This window comes from Triturus cristatus, chromosome 4_2, assembly GCF_964204655.1.
Source record: "Triturus cristatus chromosome 4_2, aTriCri1.1, whole genome shotgun sequence".
Classification (NCBI taxonomy): Eukaryota; Metazoa; Chordata; class Amphibia; order Caudata; family Salamandridae; genus Triturus; species Triturus cristatus.
The window spans coordinates 85695853-85717751 of record NC_140586.1 but is presented as its reverse complement, the minus strand read 5'-3'; the positions used below and the strand labels follow the sequence as shown (position 1 = coordinate 85717751).

General features: G+C 44.6%; 1 protein-coding gene across 4 annotated transcripts in view; it reads left to right on the top strand.

The window, feature by feature from the left end:
• DNM2 (dynamin 2) overlaps positions 1-21899 on the top strand; it is a 752889-nt gene that overhangs the window by 637940 nt on the left and 93050 nt on the right. The window contains exon 20 of one of the 4 annotated variants that reach the window (XM_085600674.1): positions 17524-21806. The exons of 1 other annotated variant lie outside the window; for it this stretch is intronic. In XM_085600674.1, the coding sequence (XP_085456800.1) occupies positions 17524-17554 (31 nt within the window). In that variant the 3' untranslated portion in view covers positions 17555-21806. Of the gene's footprint in view, positions 1-12219; positions 21807-21899 lie in introns of those variants that run through there. 2 more of the 4 variants (XM_085600670.1, XM_085600671.1) reach the window with 2 other exon arrangements.

Below are 21899 nucleotides of genomic sequence, written 5' to 3'. Positions count from 1 at the left end.
TCGACATCAGATTTTCTTTTTTATTCAACCATCCAGTTCGGATGCATTTTGAGTGCGCCTTGCAGCTCTGCATCAAAATAATTTGTCGTTTGAGAACAAATTATGACTTTCACAGCAGCATTGAGCACACCTTTTCAACACAATACCACTTGCAACCGCATGGTTAGACCTGCACTCTGTGTGCAGAGGCACTGCAACAAAATCTGTACATGCCTCAACTTACAGGCTCCGACACCGAGGAGTGGTTGCAACACATGCCGGTTCGGGGAAATAAAGTTGCTCGAAGATGCTAGAGACTACATTCCCGTGCCTTGACCGAGGAATTTAACGCAAAGAAGTACATGAGGGGGTGCAGAAAGTGAACTCCAGTGCATGGTTCAAGCTCCTTCAATATAACCTAGTTCACCAGGTATATCTCACCCCACGTACATTACACATAATATATCCGACCTGCAATGATGAATGCCCAAGGTGTAAAGCGCACACAACGGATTTTCTCGTCATGATTTGGGCCTGCCTGACGCTACTGTCCTACTGGGATGTGCTTGCACGTCTTTGGAGGGTCACAGGATGGGCAATCCCTAAAGAGATCCGACAAGTATTGTTGGGATTGTTGCGCATGCCTAAACATAAGAAGTAAAGCAGATGGTTTGTTCTTCTGGAGTTGTTTCTGGCTAAGAGACGCATTGTTATAGCATGACTTCAACCCAGGTCCCCACAGATTGAGGAATGGATGAGAGATATGTGCGAATGGGCAACCGGGGAAATGGTTTGAGTGAAATTTATTCGAAAGGATGAAAAAATCATTGACTATCTCCAGGCATGGTCCTATATACTAACAGAATTAAAAGAAGAGAAGGCCTCGGAGATCCAAAGGGCCTCAGGTGAAAGGGCATCAAAACCAGTGCCGCTGAGCTCCCGACAGGAACAAGATGAAGATACCGGTTAGGCGTCACTATACGACCCCGGGCGATTATATACAAGGTTAAGTCTTTATTCATGGCTCTGTGATCTGACATCTGAAATGAGGGAGGGTTGGAGGGAGAGAGGGAGGGGAGGGAGTTAACCGGCTATAGTGGCATGATTTTCGTAGACATTTTGCAGAGGTGGATCGTGTACACCCATGTATCAGTAGTACGTGCATTTGACTGTAACATGGTTCATGTGTCCTTGTAATGTGTGTGTAATTCAAAATGCCAATAAAGTTATAAAAAATACAAACTTAACCCAAAGAATGCTTAGCATTCTACCCCATCCTCTCTGCCTACCATGAAGTTCTACTGAGAGCTGCAGCACAACGCAAAGATCCACTTCATGTCGAGGAGAAGGAGAATGATTCTTAAGACTGAGAGGAGCACCTAGTTCTTGCCTATGTTAAAAACAATACAAGCGTTCAACAGATAAGATATTATTAAGCACCTCTCTGACTTTGTTGAGGCCTCGCAGTCAGGATTTAGACCCAGGCACAGCACTGAGACAGCTCTGATTGCTGTCACTGAAAGCATCAGACAGTCATTAGACAATGGACAGGTAGCTCTACTGGTGCTGCTTGACCTATCAGTGGCCTTCAACACTGTCTCTCACCAAATCCTGCTCAGGAGACTCGGTGAAATTGGTATTCAAAGGACAGCCATGCAGTGGCTTCTGAGTTTTCTGTCACACAGAACTCAGACTATCAACTTGGGCACTTTCCAATCCTAGACCATGGTACTGACCAAGGGAGTACCTAGGGATCCTGTCTCAGTACCACCCTATTTAACATTTATGTTGCCTTGCTGGCAGGAGTACTCGGGGATTTAGGGTTCCCTCCTATCTCGTATGCTGATGACACCCAGCTTTTACTCTCCTTTGACAAAAACAACCCCAACACTAAGTCCATCTTCCTTCTCAGAAGCTATGAAGACCATTGCCTGCTGGATGAGAAACAATTCCCTCCAGCTTAATGCAGGATAAACTGAAATTATGCTGTTTGGCGACGCATCTTTGAGATGGTCCCTGAGTTGGTGGCCAGCGGAGCTAGGATCTACACCTACCCCCAAGACCGTGGTAAAAAACTTAGGGGTCCGCTTGGACCAGAAGTTACTATTGAAGGAACCGGCCTCTACCACCATCGGTGCCTGCTTCCATGTCCTAAGCCTCCTGCGAAGGGTATTTCCCTTCCTCCCCCTGTCCACTCGGAAAACCCTCATTCAGACACTAGTATTAAGTCACCTGGATTATTGCAACGCTTTGCTGATTTTCAGCGAATGAAGCATCTCTGAACAGACTACAAGTGGTTTAAAATACCGCAGCCCGGCTTATCTCCAATGCTCCCTCCCGCACTTCCTCCCTTCCCCTCTTGCAGAGCTTGCATTGGCTCCCAGTGCGCAAGTGGATCCATTTTAAGATATGTTGTATTTTACACAAATCCCTAAATAGTAAAGGCCCCAGCTATCTGACAGACAAATTCACTAAATACCAGGCTCCCAGGGCACTTCGATCTTGGTCCAAATCTCTTCTTGTAGTTCCTCGCTGCAAAAAATCCTGGGAGGAAGGTAAAGCGTTCTTCCATTTAGCCCCGACCTACTGGAACCAACTACCCATCCAGCTGTGGAAGTGCACCGATCACCTGCAGTTCCTGGGGCTTCTTAAGACGGCACTGTTTTAAAAGGTCCCTTCCCTGGCTGACGAAAGCAAAGTCCTAGCGCGGAGACACTAATTACGGGGTGATTCAAGCGCTTTACAAACCTTAAATAAAATAAAATCATAACTTAAAGGACCTAGTGAAATTTAGGTTATTTGCATAACAGGTGGAGAAAAATGTAAACCTGCACCCCTAGACCACTTGTTTATTCAAGGACACATACTCCCAGACAAGGAACCTGGTTTGGAAAAGAGCTCTTATACAAGGGGGAGTTCTGCCACTGACGAAGAAAGTTAAAAATTGATGAAACAGAAAAGCGCATAGTGCTGGGTGATCCATCTCAGTTGTGTAATGCTGATTGCATGGTCCATCCAGACTCCCCAACAAAGTGATTTTGAGCTGAATAGACAGTCTGTTTGCCATGTAGGGGAACACACACTCTCCACACATGTTCAAGGTGGTCCATACCATGTGGCTTTGACCACTCTGTCATCAAATTAGACGAGTACACCTCAGGAGTGACAGTCTCATCAGATGGCACCAGAAGATTCATGAATCAGAGATCTACTCCCAAGTTATCAACAACTACTTCCCCCTGTGTGGGGCTCCCAACTGTGAATATGTTCTCCACATATAAAAATGCAAACCTTCACCTACAGGTTCTCGTAGTCACAGACCCTAGGAAATGTGTCATGATGAGATGGCTAGAGATATTTGCACATGATTTTGCTTCACTGATTCGGACTCCTTCGCATATGCACAAGATGTGTTGGGCATCAGTGATACTCATTGCCATGATGTGGGTCCATGAGCCTTGTTACTGTTTGCTATTATGGATGCCCCTTCAACCATACAAAAAGCTATGGATGCGTCCAGACTTCCACATTGAGCATCAAGGTTGGTTCCAGCCTCCTATCACTCAATCTTGCGATTTGGCATGTGGTGTCATACAATGTGGATATCTGCAGCTCCCTAAAGAATGCGTGCAAATTCTCAAGCTGGCTAAGAACCCTGCTTGCACTCATGATATGTGGCAAAATGGAAAAACTTTGATTACTGTACTTGTTACAACCTACAGCCCTTAGCAGTCACAGTCCAGCAAACTGTCTTCTATCTACACCTTCAAAAGACAAATCCCTTCCTATATATGGTCCTCACTAGATATCTGGAGGACCCTCTATTCGTGTCCAGTAGAGAGTTGGTGAAATTCTGGCTTCATCAGTCAAAGAATCCTTTGTGCACATGAACAAAGATGGGGTCTTGCTACACACACTTCTTCGTTTTCGTGCCAAAACTCGTCTTGCCATTTTATGCAAATCAATCCTTTCAATTCCATCTTTTTTGCTTCCCCATAATAAGCATTACACACTTTAGATGAGCAACAAGCCATTTTGTACTGTGTGAACAATACTCTGTCCATCAGCAGAACTAGACCACTATTTGTTGCATTTGCCTACCCACACATTGGCAACTCCTTCTCAAATGTAGACATTGCGAGCCAGATGCTTTCAGCTTTGTTATGCCAAAGGGGAACTCACACTCTATAGTATGCCTGGATTCCTTCCTCTTACAAGAATGGCACCACTGTGGCATTTCTGGGTTATGTCCCGCTAGCAGATATATACATAGGTGTTACTTCTACATCTGAAAGAAACACGTTAGTTAGATTCCTCACCTTAGAATATCCCCAGGTGTCAGACTGGATCAGGAAAGATTTTTATACATTCGCCAAGCACTACTGTGTGGACGGACATTCATATCCGCCACAAGTCACGGGTCAAGCAGAGCGTACTTTTTGCCATTATTAAATGTCTTCCGCTTCACGAGGCACTGCTTTAGGGAGTTGGGTACTACTTTTTGGTCTGAGCACGTAGTGTAAAGCAACACCTGCTGCAGACAGAAAACTTTACATACTTGTAACAGTCTGTTTTCTGCTGGTAGTGCTGTAGATTCACAAGTGCCAACCCAGGTCCTCTGATCCAAGCTCACAGAAAGCTGTCATGTGCACTGTTTTTCACTTCTCGTTTTCCTTTCCCAATGCAAATTTCAGGAGAGGTGTCGAGTCACTTTGAAAATAAAGCCCTTTGTTAGAAGGATTGCGCCAAAGTCTTTGCGGGAGCGGTCCCAAAGCTGCTTGTGTTCTGGCAGTCGGCTCTGCGCCGTTCCAGGTCTCGGGGGAGGTCGAGGGACCGTGCGCGGAGTCATCATCATCGGTCCTCTGGTTCCAAGTCTTCGCACTCTGGGTCAAGTAAGGCGAAGCACAAGAAGTCGAAGAAGCACCATCGCTCTCCGACTTCCCCTCGCCGGTCGCGGCTGACGGTGCAGGTGGGGCCTCCCCCGCGGCTCCGGCGGAGCCTGTGGTGTCGCCACTGGCCTACCCGCCCATTCCAGGTCCGTCGGCGACTCCGGCCCAGATACAAGAGTTCCTGTCAGCCATGGCTCGACTCTTTGGCCCGTCGGCTCCCGCCAGTGCGCCTTTGGGCCCGACTGGGGGTCTTCATGTTCCATCGCTGGCGGCTCCGGCCCTGGCGCCGCAGGACCCCTGTGGATCCCGGTCGACGCCGGTTGACCTAATAACACCTCCACCGACGTCGACCCCACTGGCACCACTTCCGACGTCGCCCGCTCCTCGGGACGACGTCTGCCCCTGTTTCAGCCCGAAGGGGACGCGCCGTCGGGCCGGCATCGGTCTATGCCGTTCTCTACGCCGCTCGGGGATTCCTATCCCCATGTCCCTATTCCTTATTTTCAGCCTGTGGAACGGCCCGAGGAGAAGGGGAGGACTGGGAGGGGTTTGAGGACCCTCTCGCAGCCGACTGCAAGTATGAGGAGGACTGGGCAGAGGAGTTGGGGGAAGCCAGTGGTCTGGATACCTCTCAAGACCTTGGCATGCTGTCTCCTCCTACCGTGGCTACGGAGGAGGGCGCTAGTTATGCGGTGGTGTTACGTAGAGCGGCCGAGGCCCTACACCTCGAGCTCCCTACGGTGGCCGTCAGGACTAACCTCCTGACAGAAGTGCTTCAGCCAGCAGCTACTTCTGAGGAACCGCTGCTCCACTCCAACAAAGCACTTTCCGATGTTCTTTTGGGCACCTGGTCCAGGCCCACCACAGGGGCTCCTGTGGATAGGAACGTGGCCCGCCGCCATCGCCCGGCTCCGGGTGACCCTATTTTCCTCTCCCAACACCCCACCCCGAGAGCTTGGTTGTCCAATCCTCTGCTTCTCCAACCGCCTTCCCTACCGCACCTCTGTATAGGGAATCCAAGAAACTGGATCAGTTTGTGAAGATTTTTTTCTTCTGCCAGTTCTGCGCTGCGGTCCGTGAGCACCGCATGCCTCTTGGGCAGTTATTCCCACTGTGTTTGGGATAAGGTGACGGACGTGCTGCCCCAGTGTCCGGAGGAGGCCCGGAAAACTCTCTCCCAGGCTGTTGCAGAGGGGTGAGACGCAGCAAAGTTCATGATTCGTTGTGGCCTAGACACCGCCGACTCACTGGGCAGATCGATTGCAACGACGGGGGCGATCAGACTCCACGCCTGGTTGAGGACAACTGGATTTTCGGGGGATGTCCAATCAACCCATATGGACATGCCCTATCAACCCTTATGGACATGCCCTTTGATGGCCGTCGCCTCTTCGGCGATAAAGCAGACCACGCGTTGGAGAGGTTCAAGGACTCCTGGGCTACGGCCAAGTCCTTAGGACTCTCTGCAGTCCACCCTCATCCGCCGTCTGCTTTTCGCTCCTTTCGTGGCACTGGAAGGGGTGCCCCGCAGCGTTCGCAACAGAGCCACAAGCCTGTGCAATAACAATCCCAGCGCAGATGCGGGTTCCGCCATGGCGGACCAAGGGGCCAGCGGGCGGGTCAGTCCACCTCCACCCCGGCCACCACTGCCTCCAAACCTTCCTAGTCTGAGCTTTCAGGCCCATCAAACGCCAGTGGGCGGCAGCATTCGCCATCACCTCCCCCACTGGTGCACCATCACATCGGACAGGTGGGTTTTAGAGATAGTCCGAAGGGGCTACTCCCTCCCCTCCGAGACTACCCCTCCAGCCATGCCACCTCAGTACCACCGCATGTAGGGGGATCACTTGGTGCTTCTTCGGAATGAAGTTGCGGCCCTCTTGGCCAAGGGGGCCATCGAGCGCGTTCCGGCGCCAGAAGTAGGGCGTGGTTGTTATTCCCACTACTTCGTGGTGCCAAAGAAGGACAAGGGCCTGCGTCCTATCTTAAACCTCCAGAACGTCAATCGCTTCCTCCGCAAAAAGAAGTTCAAGATGCTCACTTTGGCTCAGGTCTTGTCTGCTCTCGATCCACAAGACTGGATGGTAGTGCTGGACTTGCAGGATACGTATTTCCACATCCCAGTCCTGCGGGCCTACTGGCGTTACCTGTGGTTCACGGTAGGCCACGAGCACTTTCAGTTCACCGTGCTCCCTTTCGGCCTTACCAGCGCCCCTTGGGTGTTCACGAAAGTGATGGCGATGGTCGCAGCTCATCTGCGCAGATCAGGTTTCAGTCTTCCCCTATCTCGACGACTGGTTGTTGAAGGCAGGCTCGCCCCGGACAGTCGTCTCCCACCTCCAGACTACGGCCGACCTCCTGCATTTGCTGGGGTTCTCCATCAATGTGCCGAAGTCGCACCTGATTTCCCTCTCAGAAGCTCCTCTTCATCGGAGCGGTTTTGGACACGGCGCAGTTTCGGGTCTATCCTCCCGAACAGCGAGTCCGGGTTATTCGGGCTCTGATCCCGATCTTTCAGCCCTTGTCCCAGTTTTCGGTCAGGGTGACCCTGAAGCTGCTTTGTCTCATGGCCTCCTGCATCCTGCTGATCAATCATGCCAGATGGCATATGCGGGCTCTGCAGAGGGACCTGAAGTTCCAGTGGGCGCAGCATCAGGGTAACCTGTCCGATCACGTCCAGATCTCAGAGGGCACTGCAAGACAGTTGCAGTGGTGGCTCATTGACCGGCATCAGGTCGACGGCAGATCCCTCTCCCTTCCCCAACGGGAGTTCACAGTGGTGACGGATGCGTCCCTCCTGGGATGGGGTGGCCACATGGGAGAGGCGGAGATCAGAGACCTCTGGTTTCCGGCGGAATCCAAGCTCCATATCAACCTTCTGGAGCTTTGGGCGATCCGACTTGCACTGAAGGCATTCCTTCCCTCTGTCAAGAGGAGAGTTGTGCAGGTGTTCACAGACAACACCACCGCCATGTGGTACTGCAACAAGCAAGGCGGGGTGGAGTCGTGGACCCTTGGTCAGGAGGCTCTGCGCCTCTGGACATGGCTGGAACATCAGGGCATTTTCCTGGTGGTTCAACACCGGGCAGGTTCTCTGTACGCCAGGGCGGACAAACTCAGCAGCAGGTGCATGATGGATCACGAATGACGTCTTCACTCGGAGGTGGTGCAAGGTCTCTTTCAACAATGGGGAGAGCCTTGGTTAGATCTGTGCACCACCGAAGAGAACACGCAATGTCATCAATTCTGCGCATTGGGATTTCCAAGGCGGCACTTGCTCTGCGACGCTTTTCGTCGCGAGTGGATTTGCAGTCTGTTGTACGCCTTTCCGCCTATGCCACTTTTGCCCAGAGTGCTGAAGAAGACCAGGCGCGACAGGGCACAAGTCATTCTTGTGGCTCCAGACTGGGCTCAAAGAGTATGGTATCCCGAACTACTCCGTATGAGCATAGATCCACCAATCCGACTGCCTCTTCGGGAGGATCTTCTGTCGCAGCAACAGGGGACGGTCCTCCACCAGAACCTGTCCAGACTCCACCTCTTTGCATGGAGATTGAGCAGCGGCAGTTGATTCCTTTCGACTTGCCTCCTGAAGTTTGTGATGTCATTCTGGCACCCAGGCGTCCCTCCACTAAGGTGGTATACGCCTGCAGGTGGAACAAGTTTGTGGCATGGTGCACAGCAAATGCTGTTGATCCCCTTTCTGCCCCTCTTTCGGAGGTTCTTTTGTTCCTTCTTTCTTTGGCCCAAGGGCTACCGTTCTGCTATTTCGGCCTTTCTCAGGCTCCCTGATCAGCCCTCTCTTTTCAAGTCCCCTGTTGTAAATAGATTTCTCAAAGGCATTACACACCTTTTTCCTCCTATTCCTTTCGTGATGCCACAGTGGGTCTTGAATCTGGTTCTTACATACTTGATGTGCGCTCCCTTTGAGCCCCTTCACAACTGTCCTCTTCGTCTCTTGACCTTGAAGACTGCCTTCCTGGTGGCCATCACCTCTGCTAGGCGAGTGAGTGAGCTCCAGGCTCTTTCTTGTAAGCCTCCCTTTCTGTCGGTCCATCCGGACAAGGTTGTGCTCAGGCCCCGTCCTTCCTTTTTGCCAAAAGTTGTTACGGCCTTTCACATTGGGCAGTCCATTACCTTGCCCACCTTCTATCTCAACCGCACACATCAGTTCCGGGTGGATGACCAACTCTTTGTTGGCTGCCTTGGCACCAAGAAAGGTCGGGCGGTGCACAAGAGGACTATCTCCCGCTGGGTTGTCTTGTGCATCAAAGCCTGTTACTCTTTGGCTAAAGAGGACCCTACGGTGGGGCTGCGTGCTCATTCCACTAGAGCAACTGCTGCCACTACTGCACTGGGACTTGGTGTCCCCCTGCAAGACATTTGTCAGGCAGCCACGTAGGCCTCGTTGCACATGTTTACGAAGCATCACTCCCTTGACAGTCAAGTCCGGAGAAATGGCTTCTTTGGCCGTTCTGTTCTCCGGGACTTTCTGGTGTGATCTTGGTTCGCAGACCCACCACCGGGGTTGGTATTGCTGGGGTATCTATTCTGAAGTATGGAATCTATCACTATGTGTTTCTTTCAGATGAACAAGTTACTTACCTTCGGTAACGATATATCTGTTAGAAACATTAGTAGTGATGGATTCCTTACCGCCCCACCCATCCTCCCCGTTCTGCAAACTGATTTCTAGGGTTAAGGTCATCCCTTTCAGGGCCCTAGTTTCAATGCACCAGTGGTCAGTATCTTGCATGGCTCTGCGTTCCTTGCGCGGAAAGTCGTGTCCAGAACTGACGTCCGCGCGCGTTGGCGGCGCCAAAGAGTGGCCACGACGTCATCCCGGTGAACACGACGCCGACTGACGCGTAGCCGCACGATGCCATCTACCGACACGCAGGGTTACTGCTGACAAACTTTCTGGATCCAGTCTGACGCCTGGGGATATTCTAAGGTAAGGAATCTATCACTACTAATGTTTCTTACAGATATATCGTTACCGAAGGTAAGCAACTTGATCTTTTCTAACGCATCATAATATACATGGTGGATTCTATATCTTTAAACAAATTATTTAATGCCCTCCCTCTAGTCCTGGGGAGGGAGTGCAATTGTTAATAAGTTCCCATAGTATACAATGTGTTGTCTACTGCTATTGTTGCTTTGGGTCATACTTGATCAGGTCCTCTGCACACACCCATGGGATATGGAAAAAAGTGCCAGGATCTTCTGCCAGATTGACAGTATAGGCAGTCAAAACCGCATGATACCACCCGACAACACTTGAGAGCTATCACTGAAGGGGGAATTTTCCAGATCCAGTTAAGCACCTGGAAGAAGTTTATATTGTGCAGAATCTGCGAGACAATAAAATGTTCATAAGAAAAATCATTACAGAAGAGAGGTAATTTTGTCTTTTCCGCAAAATTATCTCTCTTCGGTAATGATTTTTCTTATGAAGAGAGAGAGAAAGCGACATTATTTCCGTTACCAATTGTTAGTTTCATTTGGACACCCTTTCTGTAGAACTACTCTTACTCGTCAAACTGCAGTGGACGGTTTTTTTAGGTACGCAGCTCTTAAATTGCTTCATCTGCAAACCTAAACCATCTGTTTGACAGTTGGCAGCTGTTCAAGTACTGTAAATATGAGGATATTCACCATGGAGAACCACTGCTATACCCAAACCTTTTTATCGTACTCCGGGACTGAATCTTTCTCAGATTCTTACTTATTGATCCATACCCTGCAATTGGTGCGAATCTTCCTCCCCAGTAATTTGGAACCGTTTGCAAGATGTGAATTAGAGAAGAATGCCTACACTTTTGTTTTATTTTGCAGGTTAGTAATTCTCCCTTTAGGATACCAATAGAGAAGGAATTATCTTTTTGCATAAGGGTTCATCATGATATGTTTCAAGACCAATACTAGGAACAGAAAAGTGGTGCCTGGTGCAAGCTCAAACTTCACCCTTCTATTACTATTTAACTGAGTGTCTGCATTTGCAGTCTCCTGTTGTAATCACGATGCAGAGGATAATTATCAGAACTACTAATCAGATGTGTGGATGCATCTGAATTTTTATATTTTATTTTATCATGAAAGTGTATCTCCTAATTTTTTTCAGCAGTCCACAGATACATCTATGCACTAAAATGCCTCCAGGGAGATAAAATGTTGAAAACATTTGAAAGCAGAACTGCACCTGTTAAATTGCATATACAAACTGTGTTCCACCATCTTGAATCTGTTCAAATTGCAAAAGGGCACCATACCATCCACTGCCCATTTCTGTGTTGCGAACCACTGAAAGCTCGAAACTGGCTCAAGCTCAGCTCGAAGCCCTTTGGATGCTCAAGCCAAAGCGAGTCAAGCTTTCATGTGACTTTTGCCAGCCAATCATGCTTTGACCTAATGTGCCAAGAATTAAAGACAGTCTTGAACTTTGAAATGAAACAGGCAAATATTTTATTTCTCTCAGCCTCTTTGTTCTTCATTATCACATGAGAGCACCTTCAAGTGATGAGTTCAGGATGTACACTGTAGAAAAACCTCATGTGTTTGATTTAATAACTATAATCTTACTCCATGTATATTAGGAATCTAAACCACACATAGGAGACACATGAAAACGGATTTGCCTCTTAATTTATTAATGATGTCAGGGCGAGGGGGTTGGAAAATCTCTAAATTCATGTTTAAAGAGTTTCACTTTCAATAAATACATCTCTGTACAGTGATATAATCAGATGTATTAAGGTCAAACGCCTTTGTATGTTAGACACTTTTTATTGCATTTTGAAGAGACTTTGCCATATTTTAAAATGTTTGTTGCATGATTTACATGCTAAATAATTTTTAAGGCAAAGCTGGTGTATGGCTCTTAGAGCCAAGCCAGACCCTTGGCTCGGCTCTGGCTGTTAATTTGTTGGCTTAACCTCTTCTAGTTGCCAATGCATGTAAGATGGCAATTGGGATCCGGTGCTGAGGCATCAAGAATTAACTCCTGGAACTGCTTCAGCTGCATGATTTCGCTTACATATTAGAGCTTGCGTTGATCATCTTAACCTTATGCTAGCACATTCTGAAGCACGCTTTTGTTGACCGTGCCTGGTATATTAAATTTTCATTTTTTTTATTTTAGTCCTATGGTAATTGACTTTTAAAGATCTCAAAGCAATACCCTTTGTACGTGACTTCTTTTGTGGCATGATTTGCTGATATTTTGCATGTTGAACGAAGGTCTTTCTCTCCTCAGTTTGCAAATGGTAATTCTCCCAATCACCCAGTGTTCACTCCTTTTCTTACTTCCACTCCCTTTTTCCCATGTTGTGTTCTGTTCTCCTTGCAGCAGAAGACCCCCAGCAGCACCGAACCGACCTACCATTATCAGACCAGCTGAGCCGTCATTATTAGATTAGACGTTGGGGGAGGAGCAGAGCTCTCCTGTGTACTAATTTCAGGCGTTGTTGCTGTAACGCAGTACCTACTGATTTTGATGGTGGAAAAAAATTGGAGTTTTTTTTCTCAAATTCGTACCCGCGACCGGTTGTGGAAAAGGCGTGTGGGGCTTGGTGTGTACCGTTTCTAAAGCTGGAAACCTGCACTAACATCCTGGCCGAAACCTGGACACCGCCTGCAAATGCCCCCCAAGGGTCTCTGTTTACGCCGTGTATGCTGTTGCCTTAATGTGCCATTTGTGTCTCACTCCAGAATGTCTCATTAAATAGGGTGCAAATACAGAAACTGAGGTTTGGTGCTTACGTGCACATTTCTCCTTTTTTCCCTTTATTGAGAGAACAGATTGTCATTTACGAGGCAATATTAAAGCAACAGTACTACAATCATTCTCCATACCCTCCTTTGTGATGTATTTTCTGCCCCACGATGCATTTTGTATATCTTCCAACTTATTAAAGAAATGGACTACATTCTTCTTATGTTGGTTCCCCCTGAACAGACGTCTTCTGCAGATACCTGCTTTCAAGTTTTTGTTCCTTTCCCAGGTCAAAGCACTTAGTGTAACTTGATTTGTTGGTATGAGCAGCAGGGCTGCACACGGTTTCGTGGCTGGTGCCGACCTTTTGGTTGCAAGTGGAAACCAAGCCTGGAGGAGCCAGAAGTGCGCTGCTGCGCATTGGCGCCTTGTTTCTTTTCATTCCCCCAGCAGTACTGTTGCTTTAATGTTGTTCTGTGTACTGAATACCACTAGTGTATCCAGAAGGAAACAGTCTGGGGAGTTTCTCTCCGGGGATCTAATGCTGCACTTTGTTTTGAGTTTAGCTAATGAGAGAGGTAGTCTGGCACGGAGGCCATTTGAATGTATCCGAATGGTAAACTTTTGTACTTTCAGGAAACTTTCAGTAACTTTTAGAATAACTTAGTGAAACCCCTGTTTATTCAAAGAGATCAAGTGATTTAACTCCTACTTTCTGTACACACACAATTATGTATTATTATATGAACATATACTTGTTTTTGTTACCTTTTTGCCCAAGCCTTGCAAACTAACTTTTAATTAGAGTTCATTAAATCTGCATTTCCTAGATTTATGTAAAAGACATACCGTAAAATGTGGAATGGTAAGATGTTACTTCCTAAGTAAGGAGGCTGTGCGAGTTTAGACCTGAGGCAGTGCAATGGAAAGTCCCGAAGAGAGTTTTTTGGAAGTTGGCGATTGCCCTGTCCTGTATTCAGTCCTCCGGTTAAGTACTCACCCCTCTCTCCCCCCTCACCCAACACACTGTTGTGGATCTTGTGGCTCCATGTGAACTTCAAAACTGAAGAATGCATTGAGGCGCATTGTTTATCTTGAAATTCAGTCTAATTTGTTCTAGAAAATTCGTTTAGGAAAATGCTTTGCAATTAATGAATTTTTGTTCCACATGGCCCTTTAATTCCGCGATTAAACTCCAGAACTGAGAATGGCATTTAAAACTAGCGCTGAAATTCTATGCCAAGTGACGGAGAAATTTAGCTTTATTTCAGTAAAGGGATATTCAAAATATCACCTGTCCTATTAACAAAATGTAGTCCACAAGTTTCCAAAAGCACCTGAAAATGGAGAAAAGATTCAGGTTAAGAGCCGTTTTAGGTCAGCGGTCTTACATTCTTAGCTATGGCTTGAAATGGTTGACGCTATTGGCAAAAAGTGGTATGAAAATCATGGCAATATCTTCACCTATGTTTTTCTATTCTTTATCCACTTATGCGCTTGTTTGCTGTTGCAATGTTTAGTTATTCAGTCAGTTCAAATAAATTGTTTTAGCACTGTTCAGAAAGTAAGTACTAGAGATGGTGATTAAGACCTTGGATGTTATATTTGGAAAGCCATTTTGAAGAGGTCTCTCGTGTTAGCCGTGTAAATTCATAGAAAACATACAACCCCCTGCATCCACATTTTCTCATGATGCATGCAATAAGTTTGGACATTTATTTACTATTTGAATCCCTCACCATGTCAAAAACCAGGTGTACGGTTTCAACCTCTGCCTTTGGGTTTTAGGCTGATCATATTCACAGGGGTGGCTCCTTCGCTAAGGCAGAGGATCGTCGCCCCACTGCCCTCCAAGCAGAAAAAAACAAAATAAAATGATGATAACCTTGTTATTATCACTTTATTTTTCTTCTGGCGGGACTTGCGGCACTCGTAGAGGAGTTGTGTGCACACACTAAGTGTGCATGCCTGCTTGGCCGGCCGCCTTGGGCTGGCCAAACATTAATGCACATTTTGCATGTCCCTCATCAGGCTGCAATACACAGCCCTGCCAGCCGCCACTGCATATTCATTGTTCAATTAAAGAGATATATAAGCAATGACCAGGAAAGCCATAAAACAAAGTTGTGAATGCAACTGAAAAGTGCAAAAGATCTATCAGTCAGTCAAAAGATGCATCGTTTATCAGAGGAAATACAATTGAGTTTAGTATTCTGAAAAATAGAATACAAAATATAATACAAAATAAACACCGGAAAGAGTAACCCAAATGCGGAGTGAAATATAATATGCAAACACAATAGGACTGAAACTTACTATTAAAAAGAATATGCATCTGTATTGACTTGGCTTTAGGTGTGTGCTCTTTTTTAAAACCGTTTTTATAGGTGTACAATTTTACACCAAATCATTACATATGTTCTTTAAGATGTTTCAAGTTAAAGACTCTGTTATTACATTGTGTATGCCAGTAAATTGGAAAACTATCCTTAGTAAAAAATGAAATATTGCAAAATAGAAATTGAGGGGAAATTACAGATCAAAATACATTAGAAAAGAAGTGTCTTACATGCTGTTATCTCCGGTCATGTTCCTAGAAGAACAAGAAAGACTACCAAATGCCTAAATCCTGTTACCACAGTTGAAGCTCCTTCGAATTCTCAGGGTAGCTCAATGCCAAGCTGTCGTACATGGTATGTGAGCAGCCTCATTCCGACCATATCGGCATATTACATGGTCAACGTTACTTATTTTGTGAACTGACTTTAAGTATATGTCCAATTAATAAAATCTGTTTAAGGAGTAATGCTGTACTCCCTGCAAAACACGTACGGGGCAACTCCCCATAAACGCTTTGAAAAATGTAGTCTTTATACTACCAGCCACACTAATCTCAGTAATAACGTGCTTTGGGTCCACTGAATCGTAAATCCCATTATGCCATGGGAGATCGGATCATCTTGAGACTTGAAAGCAGTTTCTAAGATATATTAACCAGATGGTATATATTTTGGCTTAAGTGAGGTGTGAGTATGATTGAAATAATGTCATATTAACTTTGAACTGCTGTGATATGGCAACAGGTAGTACGTTCTCCAAGTCACCAGGATATCTTCTGGTCAGACAGACTATGGCATGTGCTATAAATTATTCTACTCAACAAGTGGATTTGAACCATTGTGCAGAATGCAATCTTGTGATAACAGGAGAAGAATGGATTTTAAATGTCATGGGGACTTGAAACTGAGACCGAGCACCTGTGTGGTTTGTGACATGAAAGGAGTGTGTGGCGTAGTCTGGTTAGATCCTATGAAATGACAGTAGAAAGGCAGATTTTTAATTCTTTAAGAACTGTGACTCTTTGGGTGATTTCACCATAAATATAGAAATTTGTCAAATCTGTGTACGCTTCAGCCCCTTTTTCTCTTTCGCCATATGCCCAGACTCATAATCAAGTTTTCCTTTTGATTTAATTTGCATTTTCTTGAAGCCAACTCGGCCACAGGGTGTCCTTGTTTTGTACATTTGTCAACCAGAGATGCATGACATCTTTACAAGGAACCACCTCAATGCTAATCCGGTATTAACTGTTTTATATTAATGTATTGGCTAGACATTTACTAGGCCTTTGATTTGCCAGTTCTCACACCAGAAGCCTTTTAAAACTGGAAGCACTTTGGTACGAGTAGATTGTGCTTTTTTCCGTTGCTATATTTATGCAAAAAGAGAGCAGAAGTAAGCACTATTGAGAAAGAGATTTCTCGCCTTTGGTGGTATTTGTACATCTTGTTAACTGTGATCACAAGGTTCCTGGGATCTTGGATGGTTTTCCACATGCAAGAGACGCAGTTAAACACATTAGGATTTTTTTTAGTTTTCCCCCCAAAAAACCTCCCACTTTCGGAGTTGGTATTTGAAAAAACAAAAAATGGCAATAGTTTGGTCTACCGTCAACAAACCGACAGTTTAGTGAAAGGAATTGCAGTGTACAGACTGCAGCGTTGGCAGGTATTTTAAGTTTGTCAGGTGAAATACCCTCGGGATGGCAGAGGTAATGTCCTCCACAATCCTAACGCACACTACTCTGTCCGCCAAACTTTAAATCAGACCCAAGGTGTGAAAATAAATCGGACTGGATGAGCTACTTGCATCAAACACGACGTTTTTGTGTTGTGGTCGACAGTTGCATATTGGTTTATTTAACTAGCTTTCAAGGCTAGTCCTGTAGTGTAAAAGTAAGCTACCCAAAGCAATTAAGTGGATCTCAATAGAGGTTATAGTTTTCTGTTTTATACAAACATGGTTTTCTGTACTTTGTATATTACCTGATGTTGTAGCATGTCCCACTTTTGCTTTAAGTAGGAAACTTTAAAGGAAAAACATGGTTTAAATCCCCCAGCCACTGTGTTACCTCAGTTACCACACACTTTATTCAAGTAGGAAAAGGAGAACTAGAACATGGGCTCATGGTTCCTGAAGCAGCGACAAAGCAACTAGAACACGTTTACTCCTTCCTTCGAGATCCTTATAAGCCTGCATAGGAAAATACACATTTTCAAACTGGCAAGAGAGCAGGTAACTGCATCGAATCCAGACTATGCTAGAGATCCGCTGTTTGGTTGTTTTGTCCTCTTTGTGGCAAAGTCTGGAGTAAAATGATCTTAAAGGGGGCATAACAGCTAATTTTAAACTTGCTGTTAAGTCAAGCTGTTCTAAAAAAAAAAACACTTGAGAGCATACTGTTTTGAGCTCCTTGCTCCTGAATGGATTATTGTAGAAGACCAGACATTCTTGTGTAATGCATGTTTTGAACATTTTCTTCTTTGGAAAACCAAAATTTCGACTAATTACCCCTCCTCACCTTTAAGTCATGGAGAAATTTGAATTATAAAGCTTTACGGTATCTCGCTGCTAAAAATGTTTTTTTCGGTTTGGTAGGAAAAGATTTCCTGTATACCAGATGTGCTGATCTTCCATGTTCGTTTCGGAGAATGGTACAGAAGAAAAGCAGACGCTCAGGGTTTGGATTGGGCATTTGTTGACGCATCACAATCTTTCAGTGCTCTGTAATGGGCTTGAAAGCTAATGAATTCAAAGTTGATAGTTGGAGTGGTCCCTTGTCCACACTTGAAACGTACTGCCATCAAGTCTGCACAATAACCGCTATCAACTGTAAGATAGGCTATGTGTAAGATGTTCAGTTACCACAAGTCATCTGTTCAAAATGAAGTAGGATACGGTGGTGCCGCCAGATCAGCAAAGCCAGCAGAGACTTTGACATGAAACAACTCTTTTAGGTGAAAATAAAAAAAATTGCCATAAATTACACCTGACCCTATCTAAAAAGTGTTAACAGTTCATGCAGTTTCTCTTCTCACTAAGGTCCATTGACAAGAATTACTTCTTCAATGCAAGATACCTAAAACCATAGCATCCTTCCCACTTTCATTCTAAATAAACGCTTGTAATTGAAAAACACTGGCTTTGAATTGAGTATGGAGTTGAATATTCAGTTCACTCTTAGCTGATCATTGTTATGAAGTAGTTTTCTTGTTGTAGTCATGTTTTAATTTATACATTTTAGTTGAACGTGGCATTTTTGCATGAAGTACAGACCGTTTTTTCATCCATAGTGTGTGGTTGCCAGTTACTGGGTCTGCACAATGTGGCTGAACTCCGGATGTATGTGTCATGTCACTATTCACCGCATCCCTCTTTAACATGGAGTAAGTTGCAGAAAATATGAATACAAAAGTTGTGTGTTTGAACATATTTAAAGCACAAAACATTCAGGGGTTGAAGGAGGTGAAAGACCAACGAGCATGTCTCTCAACTAAATACATAAAAACACAAAACTACTCCGGGTCTATAGAGAAGGATAGCCCGATTAATTTAAGGGTGGGGGTGTCCTAAGTGGTCTCTCTGGCATAAAATCAACAAATACACAAAAACATTGTTTAAGGACGAAAATACTCACCCACCCTAGGGTGGCATGCTTCATCATAAGGTCTCTCCTCACACCACTTGTGCAAGCTTGTGCTGTGGGTTACAACTCCTCACCTCAGTAAGGAGGAGCACTTAAAAGATGTTGTCTGGGAGATGATCCTACTTGTACGCTGGGTGGTGTGGGGGGTGTGAAGCAGGCTGGAGAAGTAAACAGTAGGATTAAAACTACCTCATGGTGGAGCCTAAAATCTTTATTCGTGTCCCCAACATATAGCATGAAAACTAAGAATACTACTCAACGACCTGGTAGGAACAAAATGCAAAGAGTGTACTGTTAAGCCATAGCCCTGCCCTTCTATATCCTGTGTCAGGTTCTGAAGGTTTAGGAAAGATTCTCCGATTGACCTTATCTGGGTAATACACAGAGTCTTTGAGAAATCTTGCATATGGTATAAAACTCAAAGCATCAGACTTACTCTCTGAAAAATGCATGTCTTAATACGGTTCTGTAATCCCTTCCTCACCCTTCAGAGATCAGATTTTCATCAGCAATGGTGTGGAATAGTGTAGGGAGATTTATGCCACGCTAAATGATGGCACATTGAACAGATTTGTGCTTCACATTTAGTTTGTAGTGCATATGTTGTACAGTCTGGTTGACATAGAGGTGGAGGCCTGCTAATAAGCTCGTTACTAAATTGCCTATGCTGTATGTAATGCAAAACAGATCACTTGTCTGCAGTACGGGCTCAGCCTATCCGAAATTATGTTCAGTTCACTTTAGGGTGTTCTTAAAATTAGTATGATAGTTGACAGGTGTATAAAACTGATAGGTGATTCATAAGTGACACCTTCAGCCAGCACTGGCTTATAAGGCACAGTACTTTCTCTTCTAGGCCTCCTAGTTTTTCTCCCATTGGAAGCATGGCCGCGTATCTACAGACATGCGAAGTGCTCATAGCTGAAAGCCGGGCTTCCTTTCGCAAGGGTGTTTGTTTGCCATTATTATATTTTATGTACAATACACAAGTATTCACATGCATATTTGGTTGGGGTCGTAGTGCAGCTGCAGATAACGATAATACAAACTATTACATTTTATTCTTAGAAAAAGCTATACATTTTAAAAACACTCCCACATTTTCTAGTAAAGTTAGTTGTATATATTATTTTATAAACTGTTCCCTGCTGACCGGAATCCTGCAAGTCAAATCTTGCCCTTTGAGTCTAAATAAATGCACAATAATTATAAATAACAGCTTAAATGAAACTGTGGTAACAAATATAAAAACATCTGCCTATACATTCATTTTTTTAATGAATAGTAAAATATAGGTTTATGAATTTTAATATTTGAGTGGAGTCATTTTTTAACCTTGCAAGACTCTGAACGAATTTGTAATCTGCCAAGTGTTCCTAAATACAGGACCATTCCGGCAATGTGAGGTGTCCTCTGCCTCTGTGCTGCCCTGAAACCTTTCACGTGTGATGGAGTTGAAAGATAAATTGCTCCCGTATCTGGAAAGTAGCAGATGAAAAATCAAAATGGAACTTCTTGTCACACTGATGTAACTCAAAGATGTATGGACGTTTATAGTGACATTGATTTAGCTAGAAATATGATTTTGCTGATGTACTCTTGAACGGCAGTACCATTTTGTGCTCACCTCAAAACAAATCTAGAAATGAACTGTACTTTTAAGTTTATTCATTTTACTAGAGAACATACCTGTTGACTGGACTGTAGAATTTTTGTATATGCTTTGTCAGCCTACATTCTTTACTGATCGTTAGTTGGTTTTTTAGTAAGTGGTTACATTTCTTTTCAAACACAATAGCCTCCTTTGCAGTACTTTCCGAGAATGAGCAGCAAGCTCTGACCAAACAGGCTTTGTTGACTTTCGAGGGTATTGAATATTACTGCAGACAGGTGGACACTGTCGAGTGTTGGCTTTTTGTGCCTGTTATTACCAATACCTCAACCCAGGGTTACTTTGCTCTTATGTTTCTGGCTGCGTGAAGTAGATATTACGGTGAATGAGTCTAGCCAGTATGTTTGTTAAAACATCCAGCAGGGTTTTCCAGGAATCTGAGGTGGGGCAAATTTAAACACACTTAAAACTAGATGCTACTACTCTCTAATTCAACCTTTTCGTAGACAAATGTGTAAATACTTTGGCATTATGGTTCACCTCACTGACTGTAAGGTTCAGAGTGTGTGTGTGTGTGTATATATATATATATATATATCGCGCACACACACACAGTGACAGTCTCCACGGTGTAAGTTGGCTGCATGGCGTCGGTAAGGCTCGGGGTCTTGCCGAAGGCTACGCCCTGCAGTCAGCTCTTCTGTGCACGGACCAAAGGTCATGTGTGGCTGGGGTTGTAAAATAAGTAAATTTTAAAAATAAGGAAATTCACAGAAAAAGTACAGATAAAACTGAAATATGGTCTGTGTTAAACACGCAAAAACATTGAGATTTGCCAGTTATTATTTCCCATGCACACAACTCAAGTTATAAGTTGCGGTTCCCGCCATGCTCAAAAACACCAATTTGCCAACATCACAGAAGCAACAAATAGCCATCAAGAAAGCAACATGTCAGGCGGCGCGAGTTAGGACATACGTTTTTTGTGTTAGAAACCATAATTGGTAAATTTCAGTGGTTTCACTCATCTAAGCCAGAGCCATAACTCCGTTCTTAACTACGTTTTTTAAGTGGAAAAAATACATATATGTATGAGGGTGTGTGAAGAGAGAATTACATTTTGCCTTAGGCGAGCGAGTGCTGGATTATCAATATGGCTTTTTCCTTTTTACTCGAGTCTACAAATAGATACTTTGTGTGCCTCCAACCATCACAAAACCAATAACGAATTTACTGCCAGATGTACATGTATTGGCAAGTACATTTTAGCTCTCTCAATAAGGGTCATGTATTGCCTTGGGTCACTGTAGTGAAGGGTGGACTAAAATGCAGATTTTACCTTTACAGCGCAGGAATTATTTGCTGACCAAACCAACAAATCCATGTGCTTATCTTGTACTGTTCCTGACAACTCTTTTTGTGATGTGGATTTATATTTGATCTTTCCCTCTTGTTTTGTGTGACTTAACAGAAAATGGTGCAAACATTTTGACTTAAGAAAATAAATTGATTGCAAACTCTCAAATGTTTTCATCCAGTTTGAATAATTGTAAGTGCCTCCTTTCTGTAAACAATTAATAAACTAAAATAAAGGGAATTTTCTTTCGGTGGAAGTTTTTGGTGCTGGCTGTGTGGGTCTCATTTCCTGACTCTTGTCTTTTATTTCTCTTATCCGTTCAACCCCTCCCTTTGTGCGTTCTACTCGGTTATTGACGT